At 58.6% G+C, this 13349-nt stretch overlaps 1 protein-coding gene across 2 annotated transcripts in view; it reads right to left on the minus strand.

The window, feature by feature from the left end:
* The window catches only part of COL5A1 (collagen type V alpha 1 chain), a 210389-nt gene that overhangs the window by 15212 nt on the left and 181828 nt on the right, over positions 1 to 13349 (minus strand). For both annotated transcript variants that reach the window (XM_016962039.4, XM_016962040.4), the window contains exons 51-63: positions 13159 to 13212; positions 12800 to 12853; positions 11709 to 11762; positions 10955 to 11008; positions 10023 to 10130; positions 9886 to 9939; positions 9734 to 9787; positions 8560 to 8667; positions 6638 to 6691; positions 5755 to 5790; positions 5321 to 5374; positions 3933 to 4188; positions 2824 to 2936 (exon numbers count right to left, since the gene is read on the minus strand). In XM_016962039.4, the coding sequence (XP_016817528.1) occupies positions 2824 to 2936; positions 3933 to 4188; positions 5321 to 5374; positions 5755 to 5790; positions 6638 to 6691; positions 8560 to 8667; positions 9734 to 9787; positions 9886 to 9939; positions 10023 to 10130; positions 10955 to 11008; positions 11709 to 11762; positions 12800 to 12853; positions 13159 to 13212 (1053 nt within the window). The remainder of the gene's footprint in view (positions 1 to 2823; positions 2937 to 3932; positions 4189 to 5320; positions 5375 to 5754; positions 5791 to 6637; positions 6692 to 8559; positions 8668 to 9733; positions 9788 to 9885; positions 9940 to 10022; positions 10131 to 10954; positions 11009 to 11708; positions 11763 to 12799; positions 12854 to 13158; positions 13213 to 13349) is intronic.

Below are 13349 nucleotides of genomic sequence, written 5' to 3' on the forward strand. Positions count from 1 at the left end.
TGTGTGGTATGTGTGGTGTGTGGCCTGTATCTGTGCGTGTGGTGTGTAGTGTGCATCTGCGTGTGTGTGTGTGTGGTAGAACCCTCCTGGAGACTGAGACGTGTGCGGGTGAGGGCTGCTCCTCGGCTGCCTGCCTGGATCATGTGCAGCCAGCTCACGCTGCCATGGGGCACTACTTGTGCCCGCTTCCTGGGAGGGCTCCCACCTGAGGCCTGCTTTCCACAGAGGCCGAGGCTGTAGACACACAGGCTGGGCCCAGCAGGGCAGGCCTCAGTGACGCCACAGATGGATGGGTAGGTGAGCAGCCATTCCTCTGAGGGGAGACCTGCACGCTGGGTCCCAAAAACAGGACAAGGGGAGCCCCGGCTGCCCGAGGGTCCACTTGCTGCAGGCGTGGAGTGGAAGGGCCCCCAGGGCCGGCCTGTCCCCAGCCTGGACTGACTGGGGCTCACGTTGTGCGCCATGAGGACACAGAAGACTGATCCCTGGCTGATCCCCCCAGCCGCCTTCTTGAGCTGGCCTTGTGCCAAGAAGGCCAGAAAAGGGGATCCCCTGGAGGAAAGGGGTGTCCCACCTGCCTCTCACGCCACCCAGAGCTCTCCCACCCTCTCTCTCGTTTCCAAATCTGCCACTGTCAATGCCGAGCCCAGGCGGCGTGAAGGCAGCTTCTTCCTGGAAGAGCCCCGGGATGTGGGCAAGCGCGGGCTCCCCCAGCCTCTGCTGTGAGCCTCCTCCGGGTCCAAGGGGGCCACCTCGGAAAGCGTCTCTACTTGCCCTTGGCCAAGCAGCTATAGCCCAAGCCTGAGGCTGCAGCCTGTGGACGCCTGGCTGGTCAACACTGGGGGAGCCTGGGGTCGCTCAGCAGCCCCACACTGCTGTGCCGTGAACACCAGCCGCGGCTTCCCAGGAAACCTCTGAGTTTGGAGGAGTCTGGCCCGTGATTTCCACAGCGGCAAGGCCACCCATTTGCAGAGGCAGGCCGCGAAGGAGGGCCAAGAAACCTCTTTTCTAAGGGAATTCCATGCGGGGCCTCTGGCCAGACTGAGGGAAACGAGAGCCGAGATGGAAGGCCCCCGTGTTTGGATTCTCTCTGAACAGGGTTTGTCACTAGGAAGGCAGGTTCTCAAGGAGTTAAAACTTCAGGTGGGGGAGGGGACCCCTACACTTGGAGCCCCACAGATCTCCAGCCATGTGCAGCCTCCACTGCAGCCAGTGGGCTCCTAACCCAAAGTGGCTACTGAGCTCAGCACGGTCAGGGCATGATTGAGGGGTAAGGGGATGGCGGTCCCTGGGGAGAACGTAGTGCTCTTCCCCTGGCAGGAAACTGCTTCTGGGGCACTGAGGTTGTTAGGAAGCAGAGGCTGCAGGGGCGCACAGGTCTGGACCTGCACAGCAAACCGTTGCGGCCCCAGAAATGGGCGGCCTTTGCCTGGGGCCACGCAACAACTGCGAGCTCATGAAGGAGCGGCCGTTCAAGCTGATGCAGGGGCACAAGAGCTGCAGGCTTGGTCACCTTCCAGGAGCAACAGGGAGACTCAGTCCTCGCCTGGCCTGGGCCAAGGCTGGACCTGCCTCAGGTGCATGCTTGAGGGATAGCAACACACGCCCGTCTACATGCATGCACACGCCAGCCACACACACCCACACACCATATACACACCCACACCAGCCACAAGTACCCACACACCAGCCACACACACCCGAACACCATGTACACACCCACACACCAGCCACACGCACCCATCCACCACCCACACCAGCCACATGCACCCACACATCATCCACACATACCCGCACATCATCCACATACACCCACACACCATCCACAAACTCCCATACACCATCCACACGCTAATACACATGCATCCACAAACCATACACACATGCACACACGCTATACACACCCATGTACCATCCACATGCTTGTCCACACATACCCACAAACCACACCCACACGTGGACACACACCATTCACATGCACCAATATACCATCTACATGTAACCACATGCCATCCACACACGCACCCACAGACCATCCACACATACACCCCAACTACAAAACCGTCCACACAGCATCTACACACACACACACCATTCACACACCCATCCACATGCATCCACACACTCACACACCATGTACAATATTCCCCATCCACACAGCATCTACACTCACACACACCATCTACACGCACCCACAAACCACACACACCCACACACCATCCACATGCACACAAACTCCTGCTACAGCACTGAGGCCTCCGAAAGGCCACAGAGGTGGGTATTTAAGTGACATGCCACAAAATCTCAACAGAGCCCAGCTCCCCACCCCGAATTCTTCACTAAACAGACTTCAAAACAAAGCACTCAGGAGGGACTGGGGCCAACCCACAGAAACAGGCTGGATAATAAGAATTGAGGCAAAGCGCAGCTTCTGGAAGATGTCTCAGGCTCACGTTATTATACCTGCTCCCAATTCCTTTAAAGGGTTTTAATGGGGGGTCTCAGGTCAGTGGGACCACTGAGTCACCGGAGAAAAGCTTTTATCAACCAGTGAGTGAAGTCCCAGCCCTGGGACGGCAGGATGCCAGGTGGAAAGCCCTCCAACCCTTTCTGACCCCGGGCTGCACAAACCTATTTTATTGCTAAAAAATTTCTTAAAACAATTTCAGGTCTACTTCTGAAAGAACAGTTTCACTGATGAAACGGATTCATTTCTGGCTTTCAGTCTTAAAGCTGCATACACAAGAAATGCTTGAAGCCCTCGGCATGGCCCTGTCTGTGACGCCTGCCCCGCTGGGGCCATCGAGGGACACAGCTACTCACCCCTTCGGACTTCTTGTCAGGGAAGACGCATGTCGACCCGCCGGCTGTGAAGTTGCAGTAAACCTTGAAGGAATCCCTGGAGCATCCTTGGTTAGGATCGACCCAGTATTCACCTGGATTTCAGAGACGGGGAGGGAGGCGGGCAGAGTCAGGAGGATTGCTCCCTGGATGGTTCCGGAAGCCGCTGTGACATTTCAGTCCAGCAGTTAAAACGCACGCCCCACAAATGCCGCCAACACGGGCCTTTCTGGGGTTTACTTTATTGCATTTTGCTTTTCCTGCTGGGCCCATAAAGAGATGTGGACAAACTCATTCACCAAGAACACAGCTGGTGCAGGAAGCAACTGGGTACGTGTTCTGGTGGCCAGGAGGGTTGGGGTCCGGCCTACTCTCTGGGTGGACAGAAATGCAGAGAGTGTTCTGGAAGGAACTCTGGAAATTCATGCATGTAGGATCAGAGTCTACTGGAACCATGAACATCCCTCGAATCTTGCAGGGGGAACATTCAAACTTCCCAGGGGGAAGACAAGCTAATGGGAATTTATCCTTCAATTGGTGCCTGAGGCTATGATGGTGAGGAGAAGGATGTGTTTTTATAGTATCGCGGAGTTTGAAGGCCGTTTGCCCAAGCACAGCGTCTGATGCCGGTCCTAACACTGACCCTTACTTCCACTGGCACTGTGCCAGCCTCTCAGGCACTGCCTCACGCAACTCTGTCCTCTTCCTGGGAGATGGCACTGTGCCAGCCTCTCAGGCACTGCCTCACGCAACTCTGTCCTCTTCCTGGGAGATGTTTCTGTTCCCATTTGACAGGTCAGGAACACGAGGTTCAAGCAGGACACCCCGCCAGAAAATGCCTAAGACCAGATGAGAACCTGGAGAGTCTGACCTCAAAGCCTTGGCCTCTGCACCCGGCCTCACCCTGAGATGCCTCCATAAAGTTCAAGAGGGGAGGCTGTTGCGCACCCCTGCCCCACAGATGGGGAGGCTGCGGCTGCCCGTCCTGTCCCTTCTGCTGTGCCTGGCTGAACTGTCCTTGCCACACTCCATGTGTCCTGCAGGTCCATGCCCGCTTTGGGGGGGCCCCCCCTGCCCCCCCAGGCCCTCACCATCTGGGAAGTCGGGGTGGCAGAGCTGCAGGTCCTTGCAGGTGCGGGCGGGGTTCTGCTGCGTGCCCAGGGGCCGCTTCATCTGCTCAATCTCCAGCTTCAGAGAGTTGAGAGAGCCGAAGATCTCTTCCATGCCGTCCGCGTAGTCCACGTAGTTCTCGCCATTCCCGTCGTCCAGCAGCTGGCTGGCGTCGATATTCCGCCGCGTCCTGGACGCCTGGATCGGCAGGGGCTGGATGACCTCTCCCGGGGGGCCCTGGGGGACAGAACAGGAGCAGCGGTGGGTGATGGAGGATGGGAAGGGTCCCAGGATATGAGCAGAGCAGGGACAGCTGGGGCCACATCTGCAGGGGTTCCCTGGGGCCTGGCAACCTGGGCTACATGGACATCTGTCCAGCTTAGAACTGTTTCCATCCCTTCCTCCAGTCTCTGGAACATTCCACACCCATCCCCACTGCCAGGTGCTTGCCAGCACGGAGCACCTCTCCTTTCTCTCTAGAGCTGAAACTTAACAGTTTGCAGCCTTGGGCTTGCATCTGTCTTCCTGCCCTCAGCCACACAAAAGGCCAAGCCTTGAGGAAAGGGACCAGGTCTCCCCAGTCTGGCCTCTGCAGCCCTAGCTGGGGCTGAACACAGTGGGGCCACATGAATGCCTCTTGATGCAAAGAGTCATTCACTTCCAGAAGGCCCCAGCTAAGATGACGATGGGAGTTGGAGAGACTCCACAACCAAAGGGGGGTGTCCAACAGTGCACTCGCCATGCCCTGGTTCAAACTGGGCTTCACCTTTCACCTCCAGGGCCTTGTCTAGTGCTCCCCCATCCCAACACACACATATGCATACACACACACATACACATATATCCCAGACATGCATGTACACATATGCACACACACGGCCATGCATGCACGTATACAATATACACACACTACACATATACACATGCACTACACATGCACACACATGTGCCCCACATATATGCATGCATACCCATACACACATGCACACACCATGTACACACACATTACACATGCATGCACATATACAGGATGCATGTACACAGACATGCACACACATGTGCCCAGTCACATACACGCATATACTACACGTTCACACATTCATATACCATGCACGCACATGCATACACACACACACGTGTATCCTCTCTCTCCTGGCCAGCTGTTCTTCTCAGGGCCAGTTGGCCCGTAAGCTTCCTGTGGATAGACCTGTGTGGCTCATTTCCCCGGCTGCGTGCCAGGGACAAGGCCCGGGCATGCCACATGGGCTTCATGAGTCTCAGGAGGGGTCACACACACAGTTGCTTTCTCAATTCCCTCGGAGCTAGCCAGAGCCCCCGTCCCGCTTTCTGGGCTTCAAGGGCTACTTACCGGGGGGCCTGGGGGTCCTGGGTGGCCTGCCTCACCCTTCGGGCCAGTTGGACCCTGGGGAGAAAAAAGAATCAACCCTTGGTCACAGAGGTATGAGGGGACTTTGAATCCACCTTCAGCTCTAGAATGGTCCCTGGAGACCTATGTGGGGGAGGTGGCCCTCACAGCCACAGCAGAGAAGAGAATGGCAGAGACCCCTGTACCCTCCTGGATCCTCGAGATGAGAACAGAGAGGGATGGAGCCCTTCCCAGGGCAGGCAGCGAGCAGCCCACATGCCTCAGTCCGCCATGGGTCAGTGTAGAAAGATGGGAGGATCGTGAGCAGCAGGGCCTGAGCTAGGACGGTTGTCTGGGTAGTTTGTTCCCGTGCTGGGGGACCCGTTGCCCTCCCCTACCTTCCAGGCATTGGCCTGGCTGGGCAGCATGTTACTTACCGAGGAGCCCTTAGCACCTTTTGGACCAGGTGGACCCTGCAGAGAGAGGAGGGCAGAACGTCAGCAAGCCGGGTCTCAGCTCCAGCCCCACCGTGCTCCATGTCCTGCCCAGCCTGGTCTCGCCCCTCGCCCCTCTCCCACCCGCATCCCCCTCAGGACTCTACGCTTGTATTTGCCCGGCTAGAGTGGGAGGAGGGTCGGGGCCTGGCTGGTGCTCACCCCTCGTGGAGACAGAGGGTGGTCCTACCTGCCCCCGACCAGCCTACCACCCACCCTGGCTAGGAAACCCCAGCTCAGACAGCCGCGGGGGGCAGCGGAAAAGAGCATGTTCTGGCTCAGAAGGGGCTGATGGAATGCACCCCCCAGCCCTCTCTGATAGCACACAGCAGGGGCCAGCCCTCAGCCTGCCAGGGGCCCCCAGGGGCCATGTGCACCTGCAGCCCAGCGGCTGTGGGGATGCCCTGGGAATGCTGGGTCTCCCAGCAATGTGAGACCCAGGCAGCGGTGCCAGAGGAGGGCAGCTAACTGCTCTTGTCTGGGCCAGGCTGGCCGGGCTCCTGGGAATTGGGAGGGCTGGAGAGCCAACGACTACCTTCCGCACCCTCCCCAGATGCCTACAGACAAGTGGCCTCGTTCCCTGAAATGGCCACCATTTCCCGTCCCTGTCTTCCCCACCAAAAACCAGGGCTGGGCAACGCCACTTCCTTTCTTCTGTCTCCTGGAACCCCAATGTTGAGTTAATGGGCAAATCCACCCTGGAGGCCCCAATTCCAGCTTCTCGTGTGACTTTTCCACAATTCTCCAGCTCCACACTGAGGCCCCAAGGCTTATTGCCACCTTCCCTGCCCTCCCGGGAATGACCAAGCCCCTCCCAGATACACACCGGCAGGCCAGGGGGCCCAGGAGGCCCAATCGGGCCAGAAGGACCAGTGATACCCTGAAAAGGACCAGAAAATGCAGGTTATCACCTTCAGACGAGGAGGAGCCACAACCCTGCTACCCACCCACACCCCTCGGCTCCCCTGTCCCTTCCCCACGGTGTGCCCTTTGGCCCCTCAGCAGCCTCCTGTGGCTGCTTTCTGATCCTGGGCTGTGCATGTCAGGGGAGCCATCGACCTGAGCATCCACCCCAAGGCTGCCAGCCCTCGGCACTGCTCCCCCGGCTGGGCTGCCAGGAACTCGCTCTCATCCCCCAGGCCACCGAGGACTTCAGGCTGAGCACCTCTTTTCACGTTCATTTGGAAATACAGAAACCACTGCCCTGACACTGCGGCCCTGGCTTGGGCCCCTCTTGCTGTTTCCTGCTCATGGTGTTGGTCTCCTCTCTAGAACTAAGCCCGGAGGGGTTGGGCAGGGAGTCCCATCCATGCTGACTGTCCTGTCCAGCCTGTAAATGTGCTTTCTGCATCCTTGGAGCGTGCAACCTCCGCTCAGACCCCTTCTGCCCAATGGCTCCCTCCCAGACTGAGCTGCTGGCACAGAACAACTTTGACTAGCTTTGCCACAGACACCCGGGCAGCTGGAGCCACCTGCAGTCCCTCTCCCCACAGCCCTGGATTCCACTCAGAGCTCTCTCCAGGCAGAAGCTGGGGGCGAGGGTAGCGGAGGGCTGATGGCCATATTTCACTGGGGAGGGAGTGCTTCCCTCCCTTCACCTTGTCCCTGCAGGGACTTGGGCTGTGGCTCATTGTAAGGACCCCACAACTACCCAAGCCTGCACACCAACCCGACACCTTCATCAGCAATGCCACCAAGACCATGGTTTGGGGTGAAGGCAGGTGAGCAAACAGGGTGGACACAGGGGTGCTTTCCCGCTGGCCGTGGGGACCCTGGATGCCCAATTCTCGTGGTCGCCGGGCCACCACACCCTGGGCGGCACTCCTCCGAGGACCCTGCTGTGGCCTGGGGATACTGGCAGAGGAAAACGGTCAATGGCATGGAGGACACTGGCCAGTGAGGTAGGGTTTGCAATGAGCTCCACCCTTCAGCCATGTCCTGCAACCTTCCCCGGGCCCGTAGTGAGGGTGCCACCTTACTCCCAGCCTCCAGGGGCTCTGCCTGCTCCTGCCCTGTCCCCCGCATCCTATAAGGCATGGGCGTGGGTGGGCACAGCATACTGTGCGTGTGTGTGTCCGTCACACCTTGCTCGGGACGGAAAGATTCCCACACAGGAATAAGGACCCGTGGCCCTCATGGGGGAAGGACAGAGGCACTACAGGTCACCTCATCCCCTCTCCTGACTCCATGGCACACGTCACCCTCCCCAGGCCACTTCCAAGTCACTCAGAGTTGTGGGACAGAGTGAAGCTCTCTGCATGTCGTTTCCTTGGCTATGGTTTGCAGAGGCTGCAAACTCCAGTGAGCTACAGTTTGGGGGCAGCTGGGGACAAGGTGGAAGCAGGAGCCAGAACAGCCACTCTGCCCGCAGCTCTGGCAAACACGGCTGGTTGTCACCAGTGACATCCTGGGCAAGCGGTGGGTGACAGGCTCTCCCACCGGGCTGGGAACCAGGCAAAATGACCTGACTTCCGAGTCCCTCCAGCTCTGGGGGACACCACAGTCATGAGGAGGAAGCCCCGCCTGCCAGTCAGGGCATGGGGCTGGGAGACGGCTCTGCCCAGCTCCCTGTGCACCTGGGCAAGCCCAGCCCCTCAGTGTTCCCATCTGCCAAGCAGGATGACTGGACTCAACCGATGTGTGGACGTCCTTCTGGGCTCTGATGGGCCTCCGGTCCCCTGGGTGCCTGCCCCAGGGATCTAAAATGCCTCTCAACAGCCCACATGCAAGAAGTGCCATCTCACGCACCTGTTCTCCCTTAGGACCGGAGGAGCCCTGGGGGCCAGGGAGACCACGGTCGCCCTTCTCACCCTGTTCACCCGGAGGACCAATGAGCCCGATCAGGCCTGGATGACCCTGTGGGAAAACGAAGACAGGAAGGGGCATTTGAGGGAGCCACGCCTCATGCTCGGCCACGGTGGGCCAGTTAGCATGCAGCACAGCCATGGCACAGGAAGCTTTATGTCATGGTCAGCCTCCCCTGGAAGGGCAACAGGCTCAACAGAGGGGCCAGGTGACGAAACGGCAGGTCCGAGGTGGCCCTTCGCTGGCCACGGTCACGTCTAAAAACAGACAGGGAGCCACAGACACTGAGACAGACCAAAGTGATAAAGGGGTTTTCCTGAGTGGTAATGTTTATCTCTGTCTGTCTCTTCATATACGCTCTCCAATTTCCTATGGCAAATCCGAACGCCTGCTCCTATACGGAACTAAAACAAAGTTTGTGGACTGACACGGAAAGAAAGATGCAGAGTATTATAGATATTACAATCACGGGTTGTTTTTCTAAAAAAAGAAGAATCCATGACATTTGCTGTCTATGTTTGTCTTCTAGGAACCCAGGGCAAGCCTCGCAAGGCAGCCCCAGCTCTCATTTGCCTTGGGGCTGGGGGCAGTGGTGGCGGACGTCAGAGTGGAAACGAGAGGGCCCTCACTGCCTTCTGCTTCATATACAACCATCTAACTAACTCCTGAGTACCTTTTATGTTTGTAAATAAATCAATGCAAGTGGAAAACAATTCCCAGCAGTTAGAAAAATAAAAGGGCTTTGCTCCCACTGCAGAAATGTCCTCACACCTTCTGCGGAAAGGATCTGGGGCCGCTCAGCCCAGGGAGAGCAGCAACCTGGGATCCTGGACACCCATCAGCCGGGGCCTCTGTGCCTAGCCGGAAGGTTCTCCGTCAATACCGCAGGGGCCTCCGGGATCTCCCGAGCTGCTCAGGACCCCCCAGAGGCAGGGGCCAAGCCTCAAACACAGCGTGTCTATTTTCCTTTGTCACCCCTCAGGGTCCCCACCACCAGCCTGCAGCAGGTGCTTGACACATTTAGGTGACGGATCAAGAGCTTGTTGAGTTTGAGACCCATGGCCACAAATTTGAAGGCCCTGAGTCACAGTTGCTGGGGCAGGGAGGCCCCTCTTACCTTTTCACCTTTGGGACCAGAATCTCCTTTGAGGCCGGGAAGTCCTGGGGGACCCTGTGGGAGGAGGCAGAGGGATCAGAGTCCTCATCCTTGGGGTTTTGGGTGGCAAAGTCATCCCACCCCCTATGCTCACCATGAGGAATGTGACTCACCATGGGGCCGGGGGGACCGTCCGGGCCTGGGGATCCTGGGAGACCTTGTTCTCCCTGAAACACAGAGACGCTCTGCATGAGTTGTTGTTCCCCCTCCCTCCACTCGGCAACCCCTCTGCCCCTCACAGCCTACTCACCACAGGGCCAGGGATCCCTCGAAGGCCATCTGGTCCGGGCTTCCCAGGGGCCCCCTGGGGGCCGATGGGGCCAGTCTTCCCAGGAGGGCCTTCCAAGCCGGCTTCTCCCTGCAGGACGGCGGAGGGCAGAATGAGGTCCGGAGCTCTAGGCTCCAGGCACCCTGGCCCAGGACCACTGCTCGGAAACCCTGGGCACCTCTGGAAGAGTCCCAGGTGACCCCATATCCGGGGTTGCCCTAATTCTCCACATTTCATTGCCTGTGGAAGCTGCCCTGGACAAGTCTCCATCCCGATCATCTCCCCAGCCAGCAGGGATCCCGTCTCCGCTGACTGCGCCGACCACAGACGGGGTGTCACAGCGCCACTGCCCGAGCAGGGATGGAACCGCACAACCTCCCGTCTCCTTAACGACAGGTGCCTCCAGGAGGGAGGCAGACAGTGCCAGGCTGGGCCGCCATCACCTCACTGACAGAATAGCCTCCCGTGTGCTCCGGGCCAGGCCCCAGGCCAACTGCATGGGTGACGGCGTCCCATCTTCTGCACGGGCCCCGCAGCAGACACGGTCACCATCGGACACGGTCCACTTCAGAGGTAGGCGGCTCAGGTCTGGCCGACTCAAAGACCAGGCATGAGGTCGCAGGGCTCCGGGGGACATAACTACTCAGCCTTGGGCTCCCTGAATCCCGCACCCACCACCCGCCTCCCCCCTCAGGCGGGCAAGGCAGACGGCCCCAGTCTTGTGGCCACCACTTGGCTGCCTCCTTGAGAGAGAACCAGGTCTCCTCCCCAGGTAGGCCATGAGCCAGGTGCCCCTGGGGCAGCCACTCTCGGCCTCCATGGACGTCTCTGCCCACATGCTTGTCCACTCCCCACCCTCTGGGCTCCCCTGGGGGAGGTCTACGTGGTCACAGCCTGGCTCCAAAACACGTTACCTTGGCCCCTTTCTCTCCCTGTCTGCCTTCGGGGCCTGCGGGGCCTGGGGGACCCTGAAAGAAGCAAGAGAACAGCAGGTGGTGAGTGTGGCCTGCAGGGGCGGAGGGACGAGCTCGGGTGCAGGCGCTCAGGGTGTGTGTGTGTGTGTGGCCTGCAGGGGTGGAGGGACGAGCTCGGGTGCAGGTGCTCAGGGTGTGCCGGGCTGCAGGGCAGGGGTGCAGGGTCATGGAGGCTGCTCCCGGGCCACCCGCAGTGACACGGGTCCTCAGCATGAGTCCTATGGACTCCAGTCCCAGGTAAAGGCCTCTCAGGCCACGTGGGGAGGCGCAGTGCACGCCGCGAGTTGTGTGTGGCCTCCGTCCTGGGTGCACCAGGCAGGTGTTTACTGCCCCACCAGCAAGTGGCCGGGCCATTCAATCTGCAAAAGATGCCTTCTCATTTGTTCTGGCTTTTCAGTAAAACCTGAGCCAGGGGAAAAGGACCTTTGCAGCTTTGCAGGTGTCTTTCTCCCACGATGGATATCACTGACCGTGTCAGCAGTCGGCCTGTCCTAAAAGGAGCAGCTGCGTCGACCTGGCAAGCCTGTGATTTTGTGATGATGTGGCCGAGGCTAAGTGGAGAACATGCCACACCCGAGCCCTTCCTCATCAGTGCAGCTTAGAGCACCCAGGGCCCAAGCAAAGGTGACGGGGAGGGGCGGGGGTGCTTCATGCAGGGAGCTGACAGCAAGGATGTGCCTGCAGAATTATTTACCCTTTTTCCTGGAGGCCCCGATGGACCTGGTTCACCAGTAGGGCCGGGGGATCCCTGGTATTGGGAGAAAGAACAGAGTGTGAGGAATTGGGGCACGTTAGACTCAATTGAGGCAAAACACACGGAGATTTCAGTTTATTTACTCCTCGGCCAGCCCTGCAGCCGCCTCTCTCTTCTTTTGGGGCTAGCACAGAGGGTCCTAAGACAGTGTCGCACCCGGGCTGTGACAGCGTAAGGAACCCCAACTCCCATCCTGCGGGTTTTCTGCATTTTGGAAGAGAACTTCCCCACTCACAGTGCTGACTCTTGATACACAATGACGGTTCGGTCCCCACCACAACCTGGGCAGGGACGAGGCACTGGCATCCCCTTTCACAGAAGGGGGGACAAGAATCGTCCCAGGACACAGGCCGGGAAGTGGTGGACTGGGGGTGTCTGTCAGGGAAATCCAGCCCGAGGCTCGATCCCTAACCCCTTCTCTGAGTGGACGCTCCTCTCAACTCAGTGACATGGCCTTTGCCCTCAGGTCCGCAGTCCCCTGCGCTTGGCCAGGCTGGGTGCAAGGTGGGGCGAGGGCACCTGCAAGGCCTCAGGGGCCTCCTCCAGGCCCAGTCCTGCCCAGGGCCCATGGGGGTCGATCCATCCCAGAGAGACGTTCTGGGCTTGAAGCCGTGTTTAAAACACTCAACGCCAAGCGTCAGATGCAACGTCCAGTGTGATCTCGGTCAAGGTAAGGCAGGAAGGGCCCGGTGAGGAGAGGCACTGGCCCTGCTAGGCAGAGCTGTGGGTAAGATCTGACGTTCCCGGGCGAGCCCATGGTGGGTCATGGAAGCCCTGGGGCTGCCTGCAAACCTGCTGCTGAGACAGCACGTGCATCTCAGAGAGAGTTCATGAGCTCTTTCACTGTCCAGAATCAATATCGTAAGGGAATCAATATCATAAGGGAATCGATATCATAAGGGAATCGATATCATAAAGGAATCAATATCAACTAGGTTGGAGTTTTTCCCAGAAATGAGTCAAGCAAGTTGCAAGGTCCTAAGAATACACTGACACCTCCACCAGGAAGCCAGCCCAGATTGTGGACTCACCGTCTGCCCAGGTTCACCATCATCTCCTTTGTCACCAGGGGGACCATCTTGACCCTATGGAGACAAAAGCGAGCTCCTTGCTGACCCCCAGATGGCACCCTGAGTTCATGCACCAGCTCCCAATGCATCTCCAGCCCCTTCCCAAAACCCAAATCCATTCTGGTGCCAGCACAGAGCATGGTCAGTGGGGTCAAAGGTGTTTTCTTGCTCTGATCACCGGAACACAAGTGCCTTTTGGGACATTGCCTGCCCCAGTGGGAGTTCATCACAAAGAACCACCAGAAAGAGGGGAAATGGGGCTGGCAGAGGCAGGCCAGCATTGTGGGGGATCCGGTGGCTTTGCCCTCTTGAGCACCTACCGCGGGGCCAGGCTCTCCAGGGGGGCCGGGATCTCCAGGAAAACCCACTGGGCCCTGAAAGGAAGAAAGAAAGAAGCAGCCAAGGCCATCAGCAACCTGACTGAGACCACACACGGCCAATCATGTCACCACCTCAAGATGGCCACCTGCCACCGTCCAGCTCCTAAGACTTTCCAGCAATTCCGACAACC

The sequence above is a fragment of the Pan troglodytes genome, chromosome 11, assembly GCF_028858775.2.
Source record: "Pan troglodytes isolate AG18354 chromosome 11, NHGRI_mPanTro3-v2.0_pri, whole genome shotgun sequence".
In the NCBI taxonomy this organism is placed as follows: domain Eukaryota; kingdom Metazoa; phylum Chordata; class Mammalia; order Primates; family Hominidae; genus Pan; species Pan troglodytes.